At 51.7% G+C, this 23,509-nt stretch overlaps 1 protein-coding gene across 1 annotated transcript in view; it reads left to right on the top strand.

Moving 5' to 3' along the window:
- The window catches only part of FNDC1 (fibronectin type III domain containing 1), a 127,198-nt gene that overhangs the window by 54,594 nt on the left and 49,095 nt on the right, over positions 1–23,509 (top strand). Inside the window, exons 4-5 of the mRNA XM_062187287.1 lie at positions 6,645–6,839; positions 22,341–22,547. Of these exons, the coding sequence (XP_062043271.1) occupies positions 6,645–6,839; positions 22,341–22,547 (402 nt within the window). The remainder of the gene's footprint in view (positions 1–6,644; positions 6,840–22,340; positions 22,548–23,509) is intronic.

Here is a 23,509-nt window from a genome sequence, read left to right on the forward strand (position 1 = left end):
ATGGCAGAAGCCCAGCTTGAACTAATTTGACTCCCAGAGTTCATTGGCTCTTGGAGCTGTCTCCTGGCAGGGGAGGCAGGTTTGAGCTGGACCAACGGTGCCCAGAGCTAATACCCAGGGGTGCTCTTATTTCTGTTGCTTCAACACAATGCCTGGGGCTGGGGGCTTTGTAAAGAAAAGAGGCTTTGTTGGCTCATGGTTTTGGAGGCTGAATGTTCAAGATCGGGTGGCCCGCAGGTCTAGCCTCTGGGGAGGGCCCTCTTATATTCAGAAATAATAAGTGTTTGGGCCAGTGTTGCAGCATAGCCGACATATTGGAGTACCTGGCTGCTCCACTTCCAATCCAGCTCTCTGCTACGACCTGGAAAAACAGCGAAAGATAGCCCAAGAGCTTGGGCCCCTGCACCTACGTGGGAGACCGGGATGGAGTTACAGGTTCTTGGATTTAGCCTGACCCAGCCCTGGCTATTGCTGCCATTTGGGGAGTGAACCAGCCGATGGATGGGGGATATCTCTCTGTGTGTCTCCCTCTCTCTCTAGCTCTGCCTTTTAAATAAATAAATACATCTTTAAAAAAATATAATATGTGCTCCCTACACAGCATGTTGCGGGGTGGCCGCCTTATAGAGATGTTAGGATCCTGGGCCCCGGAGTGGAAGGTTCTGGATTCAGCTTTTCTTACTCAGCAAACCCTTTCACCAGCTTCGGTGAAAGGTGGCAGAGGCTGTGGTTGCTGAGGGAACCCTGGCCCCCGCTGGGCGTTGGAGTGAATCGGCTTTGCGTGGGGCTCCACGGGATGAGCAGCGAGAGAAGAAGGGCAGCTGGGCTCTCATTCTCTTGGCTTTAAGCCATACAGTAAAGAAGCCTCACTGTTGGACTTGCCGTTCCCTGGGAGCTTTGTGATGGGTGGGGTTAGTGTGAAGGCTGGGCCGTGTGGATGCTGCTGGTGTTGGTTATCGGGATATTTTCATGTGTCATATCGCTTCCTGCTCACTCCTGGCAGGGTCTCTGGGTGAAATCTGGAATCGAACAGGACGGGCCAGGAAGCCTAGAGGCCAGCTTGGCTTTGGAGCTGGCTAAAGAGTGAGCCTTACTCTTTCAGTCTTCTGGGGTGGGGGACATGGGGCTGATGTCTCCACCTGTGCCCCCAGGAAGGCACCTGATGGGCCCTGTTGGGGGCAGGGGGTCTCCTGGAGGTGAGCACGAGCCCAGGTTGATTGTTGTGGCCAGCAGAGGCAGGGGCAAGCGACAGGGCACTTCCGTTAGTGTCCCACGTTGCCAAGGAGCCGTTGCTGGAGGACACTGCCAGCCTCCCTCCTACCTGGAACCCTTCCACTCCGTGGGTGTGTGTGGGAGGCCAGGCCCCCTTGGTCTACACTCTGCCTGGTGGTGTCAGTGGATGAGAAGCCCCAGGCGTGTGTCTCCTGTCTTCCCTGGGAAGCTGCACTGGGCTGCACACTCGCTTCCATGTGGGAGCTCACTGGGTTGGGGCCCAGCCGTCACCCTCGGTTCCCCCACCCTCCTTGGGAAGCAGCAGGCCCAGCACCCCTTCTGGATTCATGCTATGGGCCAGGACTGGGGAGCAGAGCTGGGAAGCAGGAAGCATTGTGGTGGTCACACTTTAGAGCTATGCTCTCCTGTTCGACTTTACCAGGAATAAACCTGACATTTTGATTTCTGACGTCTTTATTTTCTCACCTCGGTACTGGGCTCGGATGCCCGTGATGAGTACGTCTGTGCTCCGTCCACTAAAGTCAGTGGAAGCTGCTTCCAACATTGCGTTGGGTGGGATTTAAAACCGAACTGTGATTTGTTATTTACCAACACAGGAGAAACCTACGGATCCCTTTTTATTGCTTGCCCAAATGTTTCCCACTTGCTAAGTGGGATGTGACGGATGGGTTCTAAGACTCAGACACAAAAATTCAAAGAGTGACGCAGATGTATTTTTCAGACTTGGTTTTCACATCAAACACACTGGTTTGCAGTTACTTCATTTCTTTCAGTAAGTCCCTGGCAGAGAAATCAAAGAGGAGATGGCATTTGTTTTCCTGCGGCTCCTGCGTCAGTAGTTGCCATAGAGAAGAGCTGGCTGCTCCTCGTCGCCATGGTGCGGGGGGTTTCCTCCCTCTGCTGTGGACCTTAGCTTTGTTGTCCTCCGACCGCGGTTGGTGGTAGCGCAGTCAGTGCAGTCGCGGGCGTGTGAAGATGTGTGCCTGCTCGCCCGCTGCTGCATCGTCTCTGGATGGCGGATTGACTGTACGTCCAATGCAAACCATTCATTCCTTCTCCGGGTAGGTACTGAGCGCTCACCGTGTGCCGGCACTCTCAGGGTGTAGCGTGGTTGACTAAACTCAGCTTCAAAATGATAATGGAGTCGATTCAAAGGAAGTGCACCTGCTAGGAGGCCATTCTTTCCTCTCTCCTCCTTGTAAGTCTCTCTCACCTCCACTTCCTTCCTCTTTTTACGCACCTGGAGAGCTCAATGGAGTAAGTATGTGTCATTTTTAAAAGGTGGAACAACAGGGATGGCGTGACACCAGCATCCCCATATGGTGGTGGGTTCAAGACCCAGCTGCTCCTCTTCCCACCCAGCTCCCTGCCAGGGTGCCTGGGAAGGCAGTAGGAGATGGATCAAGTGCTTGGGCCCTTGCCACTCATATGGGAGATCCAGATGGAGTTCTAGGCTCCCCACTTTGGCCTGGCCCACCCCTGGCCTTTGCAGGCTTTAGGGGAGTGAACCAGTGGGTGGAAGACCTGTCTCTGTTACTCTGCCTTTCAAATAAATAGATAAATCTTCCAAAAAAAAATGGAACGAAAGTCAACAGACAGAAGCAGATTTGCTTCCGGAGATCCTAGTTTTGAATCAGTTTTCTAAGCATGCCTTCTCCACCAGCGTTCGTCATGGTGTCACTCTTACCATCGATTCCTTTTAGTAACAGATTCCGAACTTGCCTTCTCTTCGTTCTGAGGAGCAGCCCTTGATGGAGTTCCCCCTGGAGGAAAACTGCTTATTTTGGTCCGCTGTGGATTTGCCTGTAGGCATCAGGAGCCCCCCGGACATCCCACTCAGCTGTGGGGGAGGGGCTGATGTCTGAAGCAGGATCGGAGCACTTAGCTAGCAGTTGCATCTGGACCATTCTCAGGTTCCAGCCTCACTCGAGACTGCGTGGATCTGGAATGGCGAGGCCAGAGGTAGACGTGTGCTGATTAGAATCCTATGTCCCCTCCCTCCAGCCATCCTGGGGAGGGGGCTTCCTTGCTTCTTGGAGCCCCAGGCCAGCTTTCTCAGATTCAGTGAGTCTGTTGGGAGGGACGGTGGCCTGGCTGTGGGATCTGAATCCTTGGACAGCTCTGTACCTGGTGCCCCGGGGGCTGGGACAGTCAGAGTTCTGCAGACTCTGTCATCTTCATGCATGGACTTTACAGTGTCAGACTCACACGACCCTCAGGATTGAAAGTGGCCGTGGGGAGGTCGTCTGGATGAGCAATGCCAGTTTCCTGTCGGGGTTGAAGGTGGAGGTCCCTGGCTGGCTGCCGGTCAACGGAGTCTGCACATCAGATGTGTTTGTGTTTCCCTACATGAGAAGGGCATCCAGGAAGGTCGTGGAAATGCATATTATGAAGAAACAGTGCATGGATTTAATAATTTTTGCACCAGTTTTTTAATCACCAGTTATTATATAACTGGAAAACCTCACATAAAAATCAAGATTTCCAGCCTCTTAGAAAAAAAGCACAGAGCATAGGTGTATCTGGGGCCCGAATTCCTTTCTGTCAGCAGGTGCCTGAAGCTACCAGGTGCTGTTTGATGGAGCATACGCTCTCCGCAGATGCCCTCATCCACGCGGGTCCTCGTTCTCTCTATCTTCCTGGAGCTTTCGGGTTTGTGCTGGACACCCCTGGGTTGGTCTTGTGAGTCTGACATCCGCTTCTGCAAACTACCAGCCATCTAAGTGCACCCCGAGTGTGTGGTCAGCACCAGGTGTTGAGAGAGAGCAGAGTGGGAGGGTGAAGGAGAGGCAGGTGAGGTCTTGCACACACACACACCAGCCACTGGGAGAGACCACCCAGTTGCAGGTTCGCCTCCCAGATGCGTGTCCTTTGTGTCCAGTTCCCTCTGAGTTAGCCTTGCGTGATGTCCTCTTGTCAATGTCAAGGTTACGTATCAGGCCTGCACTCAGTCTTGTTGTTGCCATGATAAGAGGTGATTCGATGACATTGAGGTGAGTGACATAGGGTGTGATGTAGCACTGGGCTTCTACGTAGGGTGACGTGGACAGAAGCACAGCAGTCGTGTGGCAGTTCTCCGCTCACTGAGCTGGTTCCTCAGCAATTAGCCGGTGGGTAGTGTAGACACCATGGCTATGGGGGACATCCCTGGTGCAGGTCTGTGGCTCCGGGCAGTTGCCCTAGCCTCTCTGTTCAGGACTTGATGTCCTCATCAGTCATTTGGAGGAAGGAATAGTTCCCGAATATGTGTTAAGACTCTTGCACAATGTAAGTTTCAGTGCTTAGGAGAGAGGGTGCCAGGTTGTAGGCTCTGAGCCCTTTCCCTCCAAGCTCACTCCCCCGTTGCCCTGTGTCTTAGAGCAGCTGTCCACCAAATCCCTTTTCCTTCATATACAAATGCTGGCACAGGCAGTTACTGAGTTGAGGTACATTTGTTGGTGCCTTGGGGATCGGTAAGAGGGGGGCAGACAAACTCATGCGTGGACAAACTTGGAAACTTTGGCGTAATACTCACCGGGGGTTGGCAGCCCCAGGTGGGTCTCCCTTGCCCTTCTTAGCTTTGTTCATGTGCTGGAGTCCTGGAAGGTCAGCATGGCTCCCTTTATGCTGGGCAGGTACACCCCTTTGGCACGTGGATTCTCAGGTGCATGAAGCACTATTCTATTCTGGGTCCACGGCTACATGCAAGGCACGGCAGGGAAGAGGGTGTGCACCTGCCACTTCTTCTTCAGTAATAGAAGGAAATTGCTTCTCGCCTTGCCTTCCTTGTGCTCTGAATTGCTGGCACCCAGCAGGAAATGTGACTGCTTGGCCTCACGGGTCTCTCATTGCAGAGTGTCTGTTCAAGATGGGGTTCTGGGGCTGAACTGTGAAAACAGCCTTCCCCATTCACACATCAGTTGCCTGGGAGGCCCCCCCCCCCCTTGAAGTTTTCAGGTGCTTTGCTTTGCTTTTACACTGCTTTTGGTCAGTGTGAGAGGTTGGATTCCTGGGATGGGTTCCTGATGAGCCTTTCTGTAGGTAAGGGCAGGTTAAAGAAATTTCTAGAAGAGCAGCCATGGTCACTCATTTTTTACGCCCAGGGAGGGATTGGGGTGTTGTCGTTCTAGCCCATGCTATACAGACTGGGTCACCTGCCGGAGAGCTGCAGGTGGCCCCCCGTGGGTCCTGCAGCTCAGGTTCTCAGGTGAGGATGCTTCGTGTATCTGGGTCCGTGCACACAGCCCTGCGCTGCGTGGCTAAGAGGGACCTTCTTTGTCTCGGGCTTTGAGCCTCCTCCACTCCCCTTGTTTATCCGCTGGATCTCCCTCGGGAGCTCTCTCCTTTGCTAACTGTGTTACTCCAGAGGCCGTGGGAAGTTTTGGGAGGAATGAGGATGAGAGATGTTAGAATCGGTATTTATTGGGTATGGATTTTCAGACAGCATTAAACTTGTGTGCTAACTGATGGAGTTGTCACCGTGAAACATTTTCCTCTGTACCTTGTGAGAGTGGGATTGCAAACGCATCTTTCCAAACGTTAGTAAGTTTGAGTGTTTTCTGTCCTTAGATTATGTTTCTCTATGCTAAGGAGCCTTGCATCATTGAATAGTCCATTTCAGATCCAGCTTTGTCCAGAATATGACTGTTGCATGAATATTTAGCACATTTACATTATATTGTGTTACAGTATCATTTTCATAGTGAACTGAGGGATTTTGTTTGACAAAATATTTTGTTTCTTTTTGATAATTTTGAAAATCAAGAATATATATTTCTAGAACGTCGTAACTTAAGATATACATGTAATGGTCCTCTTAACATATTTTTCTTCCGGGGTAGAACATGGAAACATTTAAGTTAGACATATGCAGACAAACCCCGAGTGTTCCTTCCTTTCTAAGTCGATGATGATGATCTTGGTTTGTTTTCCTTGTGGAAATGGAGCTTGGGTTGTCTCCCTTTGAATACAGTAGATGTTCTTCCTAGTCGTGATAATTTTATATCAGAGGTGTTCCAAAGATTGCTCGGTTTTATCATGCAAAACACTAAGAGCCTGTTTAATATGAGAATAACTCCAGAGACCATTTCAAATTGCTAGTTTGTTATTCTTGCCCTGGCAAGAACCAGTAATCAAGGCATAGAAAACCCTGAGCTTATTTTGATTTGCTCACCTTTTGGTTTAAAGTTACCACCCATAGTTATGCAAAGCACATGCAAACTTGTGGGCCTGGTCTGTTTGTTTTGCTGTGACACTGTCAACGTGCAAACCTGCCTGTACCTGAACTCCCCAGGGTCATGCAGAGGAAATGTCATTACCTGATTATTCTTATTATATTATCATTGCTAGCCATGTCGGGGGCCATTCAAACAGTTCGTTTTCCCAATGTGCCGTTGCTGTTGAGCTGATAGTTGGTTGCGCTGTTTGCATAGTTGACCACCCACTGAAGCCAAGGCGCGTGAAACTGCTGTCCAGTAAGCTAGGCCTCAGAGTCACGTGGGAGCCACCCAAAGATGCTGCCAGTAGACCCGTGGAGCATTACAACATTGCCTATGGGAAGTCACTGAAAAGCCTTAAGTACGTCAAGGTGGCTGCGGAGACATCCTCCTTCCTTACCGAGGATGTGGGTAAGTGACCGTGCACCTGCTCTCTCACTCTCGCGCTCAGGGTGGCTGTTGGCCAACAGCACAGCGGAGCTCAGGGTTCCCGAGCCCTCTGGGAGCAGGGAGCTGGGCTCTCAGCCTCTCTTGAGCCCCGTGCCTCTTGGCTTCATCTTGGCTCTGGGTGTCCCCCATCAGTGCATTTGACCTTGAGTATCCAACTCCCCAGGTTAATGTAGCAAACAACTTTTAGCTTCTGAGTGTGCCTTTGGAAAATGATTCCCTTTTATGTCTCATAGCGATGTGACCACGAGACAACCTGGTAGCCTCATCTAGATATTTTCCGTTCATGAACCATCACTCAGTACTATGTCCCTGCAAAGGTGTGTGTCGTCAGCCATGTCCAGCCACAACCATTTAAAGATGCAGCGTTTCTCCTGTTTACGTTTGATTTTAACCTGATTCTGGGAGTTGGGAGGATTTCCAGCCCTGCCTTAATCTGTATTGCCTTGCAAGTGCTGATGGCGGCGGGCTGGGTCTTCAGCCTCCTCCTCTGGACTCTCTTCTTCCGATTGACCCCAGTAGCCTGTAAGTCCACTGATTCTGCTACCATGTTGCAGTCCAACCTCAACATGGACCCTAAGGGAGAAGCTACCTGCAGCAGACCAGGTCTTCCCTGAATGCATTAGCATTTTGATCCCTTAGTGGATCGTCTTCCGCTCAGTCCCCGGCTGTTGGCTCCCACACTTGTTCCTTCTGAACGCCTGCATTTTAATTTATGCAGGTGGAACAGAAAGTGTATAAAAGAAAGAGGGAAAAGGCCAGGTTCCCTTCCTCCTGGCCGCAGCCACACATCCGCTTCCCTGGATGTCTGCCACATCACCTTCGTCCTGCAAAATCCCACTGTCAGGCCGATGGCACGAGCAGTCACATTTATTTGCTCAAACTGTGGGTTGGGGGGAAGAAAAACATGTGAAGCAAGTGCGACACAGAACTCACTGGAAAACAAACAGTGTCTCCCAGCAGCTGTCTGACGAGTTAGCTATGTGGGAATCGTGGCTCCATGTGCCTGAACTACCAAGCAGCCCCGAGTGAAGCGTGCTTGTTGCCTCCTGTCTGGTGCTGTCTGAATGGAGAGTGTCCCCACCTGGTCCTGCGGATTGGGCCAAACCCCAGTGCCACCAGGCCCTCCCTCGGTCAGGCAGCAGTCACTCAGGGCTGGAGCAGAGCAGGTCCTGGATGGTGATGGCCGGGGACAGCTCCCGAATGGAGTGTCGTTAAAGACATGCTCCTTACTGAGGAATGCAGTCCCCAGTGCTGCCTTGGACAGGACCACCTGGAACCACTCCAACCCATCTTACCCAGAATGCCCAGACTTCCGTCTGCCCGAGGAACGGGCACCTTCCCTTACCTGGCGCAAGGTGACAATCCATTCTGAGGAAAGCACCTGCTACTGGAGTTTGGCCCTTGGAAGCTGCAAGCCTGTCTTTGTAACATGGCATCTTGGTTTCCTTTTACCACTTAACAATTTCAGGAGCTCAAAGCCTTCTGGGCTGTTTGCCCTTGATCTCTAGACAAAGTTAAAAAGCAAAGCCCAATTGTTTTAACCTTAATGTTTCCAAAGAATTACTTTTTCTGACTTGGTGTTGAAATGTTCAAAAGCAACAGGCAGACATAGTAAAGGGAACTTTTGATTGTGAAAAAGAAAATTTCATGAGGCTTTATGCATTGCAATGAAGACTTCCCATGTGCAAAATTTTATGAGTTCATATTGACAGTTCTTAGTTTACTGGAACTTTCCACTTGGAGCTTCTAAGGGGAGATATTATTCATAGGAACTGACACTGTGTATGCAAACACCTGTTGTGTGGACAGTGTTGTCCTATTCTGTACATCGAAATCACTTGAAAAGTCTGCAAAGCTCTCCTTGTTGGGTGTTTAGGAGGCCACGTTTACTGCACATGCCATGTACCTGTACCACACAAAGGCTGTGTCTTTGGGTTGGTTGTGTTTCATTGGTGTGAGAAGAACAGAGGTGATTTTAATGAAACAAGAGAAAGCTTATTGTCAGACTTCTTGCTCGATTCAGATTTTTGTGTTTGATGGTAACTGGGATAAGGAAGATGGTTAGCAAATCCAACTGTGTTGTTCTTGGAGATTTGCGACAGTGGCTTGATATGAACCGTGTGTTTCAGAGCCGGGGGTAGTGTACTTTGTGCTGGTTACTGCAGAAAACCGCAGTGGAGTGAGCCGTCCCGTTTACAGAGCTGAGAGCCTGCCTGGTAAGTCTGCACCAGAATTGGAGGCTGCTTAGATTAGGAGACGCCTCCCTCCTCACTTGCTCCACTCCATATAAATTTCGAGTTATTAAACAATTCTGAACAAGAACATTTTGGTCATGAGCAACAAGTTGAGAGGTTGAGAACTAGATTTGCCCCTGCTTTTAAAGCCAGTGTGACATAGTGATTCGCATTTTGCCTGAATGTTTTTGCAAACTCACAGAGTCAACCTTGTACAAAGGACCAAAGCTATGTTCTGTCCTTAATAAAGCTTAGGTGTGGAGTGACAGGTGTGGCCCGAGCTGATGAGAGATCATCTAAGTCTATGTGAGGGATGCACTGAACTATGAAAAACCCAGTAGTCCTCGTTTCTAACTATCAAGTTGCATTTCCCTAATTTAGGAGGTGAATGGATCAAGATTGATGGTTTTCCCATTAAGGGTCCAGGAGCATTTAATGAGACCGTCACAGGTACTGCGTGCCCGTTCATGTCGTCACTGAAGCAGCAGCCCGCAAGGGGGTGTGCTTCTGTCACACACATCTGCTCACAACCTTCATTTGTTCCCATCGCTCCACTAACACACTTGCTGCCACCCGGTCTTGGTCGGTGTGTTCTGCACGTGATGAGCCGCGCTGGGCTGGGCTGCTCATTGCTCACTGTTCTGTGTTCTCACGTGGCACAGTGTCTGCATCTACACCTGGGGACACTGTCGCCTTGGTAACAGGCAAATATGGTGGTTGAGATGGCAGTATTGGCCCAATTAGGATATTTACAGCTTTTTCACCTGTGAATGGCATAAATGAATGGGACCCACAAAACAGGGACTTCTATTGGCTAATCTGTTGTATCAAGTCTCTCTCTGTTTTCTTACAACCCTGGGATATTTTGTGATATGATAGACAACCTGCCTTCCATCTCTGATCCATATTTGTATACTTGTGTGTTTTACCATTTAGATGTTGGTATTGTCTGGTTGTACTGTTGTATTTATTAAGAGAAGTATTCACATTTCTTGTGTGTTTCTTGAATATATTTAATTCAATGTGAAAAATCATGCAAAATGAATGCCGTTATTTCTGAGTGTGGTTGGGTAATAATATTTCAAAAGTGAGAAAGCGAGGAGCTGTTTCATTTTCTTGTACGAGGCATTTAATCACATCAACATGGTGTTCTTGTGGAGAGGAAGGTGAGTATGTGGAAGCCAAGGGCCATCATCTGCTCCCCAGATTGATTTTGATGGGTGGAGACAGCTCTGCTTTTATTTGAAACGGGGGTAGAAGAACAAAACCATGAGTAAAGGACACTGGATTTCTGGACGAAGTGATAAGTTCTTGTTGAAGTACACTGGACTTGAGGTGACCACGGGGAGTTGCAATGGACATGTTTGTAGGTGGTTGGAGAAGAGGAATGGAAATTGGAGGAAGGAAGTAAGAGCTGGACCTGGACTTAGGAGTCGTGTGATCGAGTGAGAGTGGAAAGAGAGGGTGCAAGTGTGTGAGGACTGGGAGAGAGACAAGCAGGGGGCCAAGGACCAAACCTTGGAAAGTACTGACAGAGCAGGCACCCGCCCCCCCTTGCCTGCCAGTAAATGCCTAAACCCACTGTTAGTACCAAATAGTGTGGCTATATATATACACACACATGTATATGGTGTAGTGTTTTCCCCTATACGGATGTATCTATGGTGATGCCTATAAATTAGGTACAGTAAGAGACTGTCAGCGATCACTAATAATAAAATAGAACAGTTAGAACGAAACACTACAGAAGTCATGTGAGTGTGGTCTGTCTTTCTCCGTGTCTCAGAGTAGCTTGGTGGCCTGCACTCAGTCTTCTTGTTGTTGCTGTGGTATGAGATGATTCGATGACGTTTAGGTGAGTGACATAGGATGTGATGTAGCGTTGGGCTTCTACGTAGGGGTGACGTGGACAGTGTGGCAGTTCTCCGCTCACTGAGCTGGTTCCTCAGCAATTAGCCGGTGGGTAGTGTAGACACCGTGGATACGGGGGACAAACAGCTCCCCGTCTGCTGGGACTAAGTAGGAACAGTGTGCGATTCCATCACACAACTCAGAACAGGCAACGGTCTAAAGCGTATGAATTGTTTCTTTCTGGAATTCTCCGTTTAATGTGTTTGGATCGCAGTTGATCGTGGGCAACTGATTCTTGGAAAGTGAAATCAACGATGACAGGGCTACTGTACTGCTAGGGAATGCTCAGATAAGAAAGGTGTCTACGTCAAAGGCTGACCCCCCCCCCCAGAAGACGTGCATGCAAATGCAGGCATGGACCTTTACTGATGGGTGCGTGTCCCTTGTGTGTGCTGTATTTTAAATGATCATTTTATCATCATCCTGGTAAAGTTTCCTGCACAACAGTAGTTTCAGAACAAGTTAGGACTTTTCTTCTGTCTTCTTTGACAGACGTGTGTGTAGGTAGGTGAGGCCTTCCTGAGTATGCAAGTGTGAGAGACATCCTGGGGGTGGGGTCCGAGCCAGTCCTGCTCCTGCTGGCCACTGGCTTTCTGTGTTGTTGAGATCACTTAATCTCTCTTGGGAGGAGCCCTTGGAGGTCCTGGCAGCCCACGTGCTGGGCTGTGGTGTGTGCTGTTCCGTTTGTCAGGTGTTAAGATAAGAGACATCACAGAAAATGGCTGGCACAGACCCTTTGTAGCATATGCTGTAAAGCAAAGCTGAAAAACAAACACAAAGCCAGCACCGCAGCTCACTAGGCTAATCCTCCGCCTGCGGTGCCGGCACCCCAGGTTCTAGTCCCGGTCGGGGCGCCGGATTCTGTTCTGGTTGCTCCTCTTCCTGTCCAGCTCTCTGCTGTGGCCCGGGAAGGCAGTGGAGGATGGCCCAAGTGCTTGGGCCCTGCACCCGCGTGGGAGACCAAGAGAAGCGCCTGGCTCCTGGCTTCAGACCAGCCGCAGCGGCCATTGGAGGGTGAACCAATGGAAAAAGGAAGACCTTTCTCTCTGTCTCTCTCTCTCACTGTCCACTCTGCCTGTCAAAAAGAAAGAAAGAAAGGGAGGGAGGAAGGGAGGGAGAGAGAGAGAGAGAGAAAGAAACAAAAACCTGTGAAGATCCAGAAGTCACATCTCATTTTCAATAACAGAGATAGGGATAATTTATGAGAGTTGATGTTCGTAAGTAAGCGACGTGTATCTGTACCTTTTCTATGAACTTGGAAAACATAAGTGCACTTCAGAAAGGTCATGGAAAATGAGACTGAAAGGTAGATTTATTTTGGTGCAAAAATGTTGAAATCCATGCTTTTTTTAATAATGTGTTTTCCATGAACTTTCTGAAGTGTTCTTGCGTGCCATGCTGTTATTCTGAGACATGGTTTAATATGTGATGATTCTGTCAAACAAAAGGAGTATTTAGAACCCCATGGAGGAAGGGGTCTGTTCTCAAAAATGCAGGGTTGCCATCAGCACCTGGCGGAAGGCCTGGGGGTCCCGGGAGGACTCTGATCGCCTCTCACGTTCTGGGTTTTATTCAGAACCAGAGGAAAATCCGTTCTGTTATTCTGCAGGGAACAATGGTTTTAGTCCAGATTCCAGAAGGCTTTCTTTTGATGGCTTAGACCTATCTGGACTGAGCCGTCTTTACCTAAAAAAGTAGACTTTAATCGGTTAATTAATTCAGGTGTTCCAGGCACAGGTATCAGAACCAGAGTTACGGGGCTGGCATTGTGGCGTAGCAGGTTAAGCAGCCACTGGTGACACCAGCATCCCATATGAGTGTGGGTTTAAGAGCCAGCTTTGGGGCCGGCATGGTGGTGTAGCTAGTGAAACTGCTGCCTATAGTGCCGGCATCCCATATGGGTGCTGGTTCGAGTCCCGGCTGCTCCATTTCTGATCCGGCTCTCTGTTATCGCACCTGGGAAAACAGTAGAAGATGGCCCAAGTCCTTGGGCCCTTGTACCCATGTGGGGGATGTGGAAGAAGCTCTTGGCTTCTGGCTTTGGATCTGCCCAGCTCCAACTGTTGTAGCGATTTGGAGAGTGAACCAGTGGATGAAGACCTCTCTCTCTCTCTCTCTCTCTCTCTCTCCTCTCTCTCCCCCTCTGCTCTCTGTAACTCTGCCTTTCAAAAAAAAAAAAAAAAAGATCCAGCTGCTCCACTTTCCATCCAGCTCCCTGCTAATGCACCTGGGAAAGCAGTGGAAGACGGTTCAAGTACTTGGGCCCCTGCATCCATGTGGGAGACCCAGATGGAGTTCCAGGCTCTTGGCTTTGGCCTGGCCCAGCCTTGACTGTTACAGCCATTTGGGGAGTGAACCAGCAGATAGAAGACCTCTCTCTCTCTCTCTCTCTCTCTCTCTCTCTCTCTGTAACTCTACCTTTCTTTAAAGAAATGCATAAACTTTATGAGCCTGCTAGGGTGGTCATAACCACAGGACGATGTGGGGGTGGGTGGGGGCAGGTGCCTCCAATAACACAAATGTATCTCTCGTGTTCTGGAAGCTGTCAGTCTAAGATGAAGGTGTCGGCAGGGAGTCTTTCTCCTGGGCTGGCCAGTCGCACCTTCTCGTCATGTCCTCACGTGGCCTTGCCTCTGTGCGTGTGCATCTGTGCTGTCTCTGTGTGCCTGGTTTCCTCTTCCTATAAGAACACCGGTCAGCTTGGAGTAGAGCACCCCCTGCAGCCTCATTCTAACCCCATCACCTCCTTAAATACAGGCGTGTTCTGAGGCCAGAGCTCAGGGCTTCTGCATGGCAATTTGGGGGGTGGGGCCAGTGGAGCCGGAAGTGTGATCATTATTGCCTGAAACATCAACAGCCCAGTTATACAGAATCAGTAGATGCGGGGAGCTTAGCTGGGGTCTGGGAGCCTGGTGGTGAGGGGGTGGCACCCAGCTGGGACCACACAGAGCTGGCAAGACTGAAGCCCCAGGAGGAGGAGGATGGGGCAGAGTGGGAGGAGGAGGAGGAGGGGAGAAGAAGCAGGAGGAGGAGGAGGAGGAGGAACTTGGCAGAGAGTGAGTTCTGGAGGTGACAGGGCTTAAGTGAATTTCAGAGGGGCTGCTCGTCCAAACGTGGAAACTGAGGCAGTGTTAGGGCTCAGCAAGAAGCCAGCCCCAGGGCAGGCGTTGGGCCCCGCATGGAGCTCACCCTGTGTCTCTCCCAGCCCCAGGGCAGGCGTTGGGCCCCGTGTGGAGCTCACCCTGTGTCAGTGTTGTCTTTGCCTCCTGCAGACCCCCTCTCGCTGGGAGAGGAGCCTAATCCTCCTGATCTCTCCCCAGGGAAGAGTGTCTTTTAGGACAGGATTATTTAGCATCTCTGTGGGCTTCCTGTGAGCTGTTCTAGCTTTCTTCCTGGCTGTACAGAGCCAGGCCCTGGGGGTCAGGACAGGGACACATCACACTCTGCTCCCGGTCAGCCCTGGGACTCAGCTTGTTCCGGGCAACAGTGTCAGATTCTGGTTAATGTTAGCTCTGAATGTGCTTATATCTATGTTTAACCCTTTTTATGGCTGTCTGAAAAATCGAGTGCTCTGCGCTCTTGTCAAGCCCTGAACCGAGTGTCTTACGATGACGGTCTCCCTTGTGGACTGACAAGCACAATCAAGCCGCTGACTCATAAACTCCATGTTGTTCACCTCTGAGCACCTATCTGGGGCACCAGGCTCCGGCCCCAACTACAACTCAGCTGCCACCAAGCACCTTCTCACTGCCTCTGGCTTCTCATCCGGGCGGTGATGGTTCTAGGCTCCTGTCTAAGAACTGGGGTTCTGAAGTTCTTTCTGAGGCTCTGAGTTTGAGCTTTGAAGGTTCGAGAAGCTATGACACTAAGTGGACCCCTTCCAGGACTTGCAGTGTGCTATGCTCTGGGGGAAGCTGGGACCCCTGTGTATGGGTGTACCCTGCCCCTTCTCCTGTTCTCTGCCCCACTTAGAATGTTCTCGATCAGCACCTTCGGAAATCCTGCTAGCGAAGGCAGAAGCTCCGAGTTGTATTTCTGTGGGTTGGGTTTGTAGCTGAACACACACAATGCACACAAAATAAAGAATTGTCTCCAGTGACATCTTAGGGAGCACCTGTCCCCACAGCCCCCTTGTCCCCGCTGCCACAGGAGCCAGTGGAGCCAGCTGTGTTCCTTTACTTAAACCGCCCATTGTCTGAGCCACTCTGGACCGAGGGGCTGTGCAGTAGACTCGCAGGTGACTCAAGGCTCCTCCCGCCCCGAAACCCCGCACCACACTGGATCTGCCATGCACCAGCCCGTGCTGAAAGCCTAGCCCATTGCAGCCGGCGCCGTGGCTCACTTGGCTAATCCTCTGCCTGCGGCATCAGCATCCCATGTGGGCGCTGGGTTCTAGTCCCGGCTGCTCCTCTTCCAGTCCAGCCCTCTGCTGTGGCCTGGGAGGGCAGTGGAGGATGGCCCAAGTGCTTGGGCCCCTGCCCCGCACGGGAGACTAGGAAGAAGCTCCTGGCTCCTGGCTTTGGATCGGCGCAGCACTGGCCATAGCGGCCATTTGGGGAGTGAACCAATGGAAGGAAGACCTTTCTGTCTGTCTCTCTCTCTCACTGTCCTTAACTCTACCTGTCAAATAAAAAAAAAAAAAAAAAAAAAAAAAAGGAAGGAACTCTCAGTCAAAGACTGTCCTCTTTCCACGTGCTAATTTCAATCAAGGTCTGGCCCACAGGGAATCAGTGATTCCCCTTCAATTATCAGCTTTATGGGGTGGGCAGCTTGCGGGGTTCCTGGTTCATGACCTGGCAGTGAACTCCTCCAGGGCAGATCATGTTGGTTTACTCCTTGTTGTAACCCAGAGCCTGGGCCAAGCACGTCATAGGTGCTCATGAAGTGTGTGTTGAGTGGAATGTAGTTGTAGGTTGCTTCTGCTTGGTGTCTCTGTCAAGGACATGGTCAAGGACACGAGAGTAACCAGAGCTGGGCAATGGATGATGCCGAGGCATCCGTGAGAAAGACCAGGGTGGCCTCTGTCTGGCTCAGCTGCTGACTCGGGGGCCGTCCAGGTCAGACCACATCGCCCACCAGAGACTGTGAGGGCCTGGGTGAGCAGTGACGCGAGTGCATCTAGGGGGGGAATTCCTCGGGCTGTTGGGGCTATGAAGACTCTGCAGCCATCTGTTGGCTGTGAGGCTGCGCACCTGCCCTTCCCTCCCGAGGAAGCTCTGTCCATGTGTGGGCACCTCCAGCCTCAGGGCGTGGGTCCCTTCCTCTGAGTGTCCATTTCAAAGCCACCGCTCGCACCGGAACGTGGTTAGACTTTAGCATCTTCAGTGAGAGAGGCAGCCCATGGAGGCTGCTGTGTGCAGCCACATGTCCCTGGGTAGGAGCAGAGGCCTTAGCAGTCCCTGGCCAGGTCCCCACGGAGAGGACTCAGGACAGGTCCGTGTGACTGGACAAGGCAGCCCTTCTGAGCCCCTCCTCCCCCGCCTTGGGTTTTCATCACAGATACTGACCTTAGGAAGCGGGCTTTGGACTTTTGGGGGAGAGGAGCCAAGGAGTGGCTGCTCCCAGTGCGAGGGCCTGGGATAAAATGTCACTTTGCCTCCGGGTCCTGGAAGGAACTCTAGCATTTCTGCCGAGGTCAGCGTCTCGGATGGGGCGCTCCGGCTGCGTGTCTACTGCGGGCTTCTCTGGGCTGATGGGGAGGGCAGGCGTGGGGCTGCCCACACCGGGGAGGGAGGGAGCGCCTGCCTCGGACCCCAGCTAGTTCAGAAACTTGTCTTGAAATGAAAGCAGTTTCTTTTCTAGTGTGTCAGCCCGTCCCCGTGCTGGGCTCACACCTTTCCTCCGCACGTGGCACATCGGATGACAGAGTCGTCGCTGTGACCCACAGCCTTTCCACGAAACAGGCCCTGTGACTGCTGGAAAGCCACGGTGTCACCGTTCTGCCCCGAGGGTGCAACACCCGCAGAAGAACTTCAGCCTAAAGCAAACCCGAAACAACACAGAATGAAGGGAACCCCTGTGAGCCCAGCCGTGATTTACCTTGGACCGTGGGAGATCAATCAGATGGCTGGGCCTCTGGTGGTGCTGCTGGGACTTGGCTCTTCATCAGATGGCCTTGTCACACAGCAGGTGCCCTAGGGGATGGAGGGCAGTAGTGCAAGGAGCAGACGCTGCAGGCACAGGTGGCGCTGGCTGCCCCCAGGGCCAGCAGGGCAGGGGAGTCTTGCTGACATTTCTGTAGTAGGTTGCATGTGAATGGCTTGCACGGGGGCTGTGCCTCGCTTTCTGTGTGAGTGGGTTGGTGTCGGGTTATTGTGAGAGCAAATGTCAGATGCCTTATGCCCCGTCGGGGGCTCAGAAAATCAGGATATGGTTGGTGGTTCTTGGACAGGTGCTGTCCCCAAAGGAAGGAACAAGGTTTCCTTTCTCCTGGTTATGGTTAGGTAGCTGGGCAACCCAGATGTCTCGCAGGAGCTCTTTTAGCGAACAGGGCAAGTTTTCAGGTCAATTTCTCGAGAGGAAAACGCATCGAAGATTTTTTTAGAGCTGGTATCGCAGACACTGGGTGTGTAGGTGAGTTTTGTAAATCCATTCAGAGGTGTTTCGAGAGGATTATGTGTCCTGGCTTGCCCAGGGAGGGAAAGCCCTGGCAGATACAGGCTGGTGAGGCGGGCCCGCCTGGGGCCAGATCATTCACCGCCGGGCCTGGGCCTGGCTGGGTCAGGGGCTTCAGCCTCAGGGTGTGGGCGGCAGAGCAGACACCCCGGCTCCCCAGCCCCCGGCTGGGCATGGTTGATCTCCACTGCCTACCGATTTATGCCCTACCCCACCTCCTCTCCCTTCTCTCATGCTCACTCTCTTCTTCCTTACACTCGGTCGTCCAAAGGGCCCAGAAACCCAGGCTCTTCCCTGGTCCCGACAAAGGTGGAGATGAGGGTGTGTGTGTTTCCGGAGCCCCAGGTGATTCAGGTGCACCCTAACCTTTGAGCATCACGGCGGCAGCCCAGGTGGCCTAGCCCCTCGCTGCAAGACCCAAGAACACGCAGGCCTGCTGGTTCAGGCCACGGAGGGGAGGGGGGACAAGGCCCTCTTTGCAGTGGGGTTGGTGGGAAAACCACGCTCTGTGGAGCTATAGAGTGAGTGAGTAACACTGCACATCTACAGGAAGGTGAGATGCCTGGACAGGCAAGACCGGGCTGGGAGAAAGTGGCCGCCAGCCAGCAGGGGGCAAACATTCTTGTCCACCAGTGAAGAGTGAGAACTTTGAGTAAGGAATGCTTGTCAGAGGCTCATGAAGACGATGACGAATTCTTTCAGTTCCTGGCACAATAAAACTGTCTGGAGCCAGGGCCATGGCTCACTTGGTTAATCCTCCGCCTGCGGCGCTGGCATCCCATATGGATGCTGGGTTCTAGTCCCGGTTGCTCCTCTTCCAGGCCAGCTCTCTGCTGTGGCCCGGGAGTGCAGTGGAGGATGGCCTGAGTGCTTGGGCCCTGCACCCGCGTGGGAGACCAGGAGAAGCACCTGGCTCCTGGCTTCGGCTTGGCGCAGAGCACCGGCTGTAGTGGCCACTTTGGGGGTGAACCAACAGAAAGAAGACCTTTCTCTCTGTCTCTCTCACTGTCTAACTCTGCCTGTCAATAAAAAAAAGGAAGGAAGGAAGGAAGGAAGGAAGGAAGGAAGGAAGGAAGGAAAAGAGAAAGAAAGAAAGGAAGGAAGGAAGGAAGGAAGGAAGGAAGAAAGAAAGAAAGAAAGAAAGAAAGAAAGAAAGAAAGAAAGAAAGAAAGAAAGAAAGAAAGAAAGAAAGAGAAAAGCTGTCTGGATATCGACCGTGTCAGGGTGAAGAGATGGCCGGTGCTCTTTATAACCAGTCCTCTCCCTTGCTCCCACGGTAAAGCCTGGTGGTGAAACTCACAGCCCACGCTCCGAAAGGGCCCACACACTCGGGCCACGAATCGGAGCGAGAGCTCACTTTTGTCACGACCACTGCCACGAGCGGTGTGCTGAGTGCACACAGCTGCAGGACGGGAGGCCTCACTGGATTCTGGTACGAACGCTCTGTGCTGTGCACTGTCGCACAGGGGGAGAAGCGGGGACGCAGGGAGAGTCCCGACGTGGCGGCACGCGAACCCTGGCCTCCCAGCCTGCGGAAGCCAGTTCAGAAGCTACTGCGGTTAGCTAGGGTGGAAGTCTAAGTGGGTGGAGCTTCCTGTTGGAATTTGGGTATTTTTCTTTGTGAAAAGAGCGGATTTTGAGTCTGAGCGATTGCAGAGCAGTTGCCAGTGTGCAAAGCTGATGACACAAAGCCGGAGAAATACTCCTCTTGCCTGGCCTTCTGGCGCCCGCCGCATCTGGGTGGCAATAGTTTTGCCGTGTAGTCCAGAAGTGGTTGACGGCTGCAGGTCTCCTGTCACCGACCAGCCCTGAGAGCGGTGGTGGGAACGTTTCCTGCTGGGTCTGATTCGCACTCAGCGTGTGTGGGCGTGAGCTTGATTGTCCTTGGCTGCAGAGACTTCCTGTTTTTAAGATAAAAGACCTCCAGAGATCTATTGGGAACTTTCTGAGGGCTTGGGTGAGACTATCACACGCAGCTTAGGGAAAGCACTTATATAGCGGAAATGAATTTGAATCATTGGGGTAGCTTTGTGGATGTGTGCATCAGCTCACAAAGGGATTACCAGATAATCTATAAAAGATGTAGGAGGTATCTGGAACCCAGCATATGAAAGAAGGGAAATGTTCAAACACTTGGAAAGAATAAGTGGTTGGCTTTTCTAAACCCCGAGATGTGCAAGAGAGGCGACTGTGTTTGAAGGGGTGACCTTCTCCCGTCACTCTGTGCTCCGTGGAGTCGTGGGAGCTGCTCCTGGGGCTGTCTTGGGCGAGATGCCTTTTCTCATCCACTTGCTACCTGGCTCGTTGTATTTAACGCCTGCTGGGTGAGGCTGCGTGTTGGTGCTCTGCGGGGAGGACGGCTAGCCCCAAGCCCGCGTTTCATTCTCGTGGCTGAGGAAGAGGCGTTGGGTAGGGGGTGAGCTTCCGGGGAAGGAACCGTGGCCAGAGGGGCTGGCGCATGGGGTCACAATGGTTGAATTCAGGCGCTTGCTTGGCAGGAAACAGCTCTGGACCTCAGGTTAGCTATGGCTCCTCCGCCAGCTGCAGTTTTCTTGTGGGGTTGATGCTATCTTTCTTACTTTGGGGCTGTTGTAAGGACAAGTAAGATAAATGACATGAGTGCTTGTTGGAAACCAAGACGTTCCAACGGAGAAGGCATTGGGCGCTATAGCTAAGTCATTGCTTGGGACGCCTGCTTCCCATAGCAGGTACTTCTGGTCCAGTTTGCTGTTGATGCACACCCTGGGAGGCGGCAGGTGGTGGCTGAAGTACCTGGGTCCTTGCTCCCTACATGGGGAACTGGGATTGAGTTTTAGACTCCTGGCTTTGGCCTGGGCCAGCCCTGTCTGTTGCAGGCACTTGGGGTTTGAACCAGTGGAGGAAGAATCTCTCTGTCTATGCCCCCCTCTCTGCCTTTCATATAAAATGGAAATAAATACATAAAAAATTCTAAAAAATAAAGTTCTATCTAAAATACAAGGAATCTTTAGAAGGTTCAGGGAAAATGTGCATTCCTTTTTCATTCCATTTTCTCACGAACTGGTCGCAGTGCCCTCGTCGGCCGTGTAATGGGTCGTGAGAGCCAGCCTCCGCCCCCTGCCTGACAGCTGTCTGGTGGGCCTGTGTGGTGCAGTCGGACAGGAGGCTGGAGCCTGGGGTGGAGGGATGCTGTGCAGTTTCAGTGGGCAGCCGCTGCACTTACTGGGCCTGGTGTGGGTCAGGGCGGAGCCGTGGGCCAAACACCAAGGCGACAAACTCATGCTCTGTGACCGAGTTCCTTGTCCTCGGAGCCTCACTCCTTCCTCGGGGACGCCGTCCCTTTAGGACATTCCAGCAGTCTTGTGTGTATTACTTTTTTTTTCAGTATTTGACTGACTGCTTCGTGTTGGGGGTTGGAAGGGCCAGGACTGGGGCAGACCTGTGTGCCAGGAACACCATCTCCGCTCAGTCGTTTAGTTTTAGCTAACTCCCGTAAGACCCATGTGTGTGTTTAATTTTGTTGGCTGTACTGTTAAAAACAAAACTGTTAAGTACTTCCTACCTTGTGTGTTGAGGAAAACGTTTGTTCGATGTCGCATGGCCTAGTCTCAGGAACACGTAGGGATGGGGCTCCCGGTGACTGATGAGGGAGCTCCGGCAAATCTGCAAAAGGAGTTCCTTTGGTTTAAATCCAGGACGTTGGAAACAGACAGCTGGCATTTCAGCATACCCATCTCCTATCACTATTTATTTACATGTTACCGAAGGTCACCTGACCTGTGACATTAGTTTTTGGTTTTATGTCTCGGTGTGGGGGTATTAGCTTAGCTGGAAATGTTCCAATCCCATAAAATGAGTCCCAGTTGATGGTGGGTTTGATGATGTGGTGAAGGGAAGAAGCCTGGGGAGTACCTGGCTTACACAATTGGAGAGACACCCATCAGCCTAACGGAGCCTCAGACGGGAGCTGGCACAGGTCCCCTGTGAAGAAGGGGGTGATGTGTTGCACTGTCCAGACACTTGTTCTGAGACACAACAGCTCTTATCTGATGACAAAGCAACACTCGGAACATCGTTGGCCACCAGGACACATTGCTCTGAGAAAGTTAACAGTGAGATCCCTTGTTGAGATGAATCAGTTTAAAAGGAGGATTTCTCCAAACAGATGAATTTAGCAAGAAGAAAACCAGAGACAGGGGTAGCAGGGAGGGCATGGCATGATCAGGTCTTGCCTGGAGGGGCGAGACTTGGGGAAGAACAGATCAACCCCCCCCACCCCAGAGAAAGCTGCTGGCACTTAGCTCCCAGTAGTTCTTTGAAAGGGCAAGCAAAGCCGTCTTTTCAACGTTACAGTGAAAAGCTTTCTGGGAGACAGCTATAAATAGCGCGTAATGTGTGTCTGCTATATTTTCATGTTGCCCTTTAGCACTTGCCAGAGAATATATAGCTTTGGCCTGATGGAGGCAAAGAAAATAGATGAGAAGGGAGACTGTAAAACACTCGGGCTTTCTGGCTGGCAGGCTCTGACATGGTGTTTTTATATGAAGTGCTTGGTATGAACTCTGGGGAGGAGAGCCTTTTCCCTAGACTTGGTCGCCAGAAATGGCTGTTGTGAGCTCAGCAGCTCATGGTCTGGGCTCAGCGTTTGCAGAGATTTTTCATACGTAATGGTTGGCTCTGAGCGGCTCACAGGTTCACGCTCTCTGTGTTGTGTCTCTTTAAGAAAAAGAAGTGCCCAACAAGCCCTTGCGTGTGCGTGTCCGGTCCTCGGACGACAGGCTGTCGGTGGCATGGAAGGCGCCACGCCTGTCTGGAGCCAAGAGTCCACGCAGATCACGCGGGTTTCTTCTGGGCTATGGGGAGAGTGGCCGGAAGATGAATTACGTTCCCCTGACGAGAGATGAGCGGAGCCATGAGATTAAAAAGCTGGGTGAGTTTAACAGCAAAGGTGCCCAATGTTCTGATGACCTTGGCAATCATTCCAGCATTTTAGAAGCTCAAGATTTTCAGCTGTGACGTTCACTCTCCGGGTATTACAGGTATTTGACGGTTATGTGTTCTTCATTCCCTGTCCTGGTCTCCATCATTGTGACCTTTAATTGGTGCCAGGTCAAGGCTGCCTTCCCAGTCCCTGTCACCTGCTTCCCGATCTCACAAGTGCCAACTCCTTAAGCCAGGCCAGTTTTTTTTGGAGGCAGGAAATGTTTTAATTTTGTTCCTTGAAGCTTTGTCTTAATACCCTGGGGTGTTCAGCCTTGGGTACCCTGGAGATGCAACATAGTGGCCTGCCCTCTCTCTTTCCAACCCATTTGTTGGGTAGAGGAAGCAGTGGCCAGGGGATGCTGGAGGGGTGTCTGGTGCAGCCCAGAGGAATTACATGTGTGGTTCCAGCCTGGATGGAGCGCTGACCTGCGCCGGCCTTACTTACGGCCAGGCCTGGCCAGTGGATGCAGGCTGAGCTCTGAGAGGTCTTGCCTGTGGAAGCAGGGCCACTGGCTGTGTCACTCTTGCTCCATCCCGCCTCCTTCACGCCTTCTTATCTACTGGATGAGTTGGAAGGAGCCTTGGGGAGGTGCTGTGTGGCCCCTAATGTCTCTTCTTCCTGGGGGTGCTGGACTGCAGGGAGCACACACAGTCTGTCTGATTCAAGGTTTAGGTTAGAAAGCGCACCTGCCCCAGGTTAGAAAGTGCACCTGCCCTGGGTTACAAAGTGCACCTGCCCTAGGTTAGAAAGTGCACCTGCCCTGGGTTAGAAAGTGCACCTGCCCCAGGTTAGAAAGTGCACCTGCCCTAGGTTAGAAAGTGCACCTGCCCCAGGTTAGAAAGTGCACCTGCCCTAGGTTAGAAAGTGCACCTGCTCTGGGTTAGAAAGCGCACCTGCCCTAGGTTAGA

Source organism: Lepus europaeus, chromosome 3, assembly GCF_033115175.1.
Source record: "Lepus europaeus isolate LE1 chromosome 3, mLepTim1.pri, whole genome shotgun sequence".
Classification (NCBI taxonomy): Eukaryota; Metazoa; Chordata; class Mammalia; order Lagomorpha; family Leporidae; genus Lepus; species Lepus europaeus.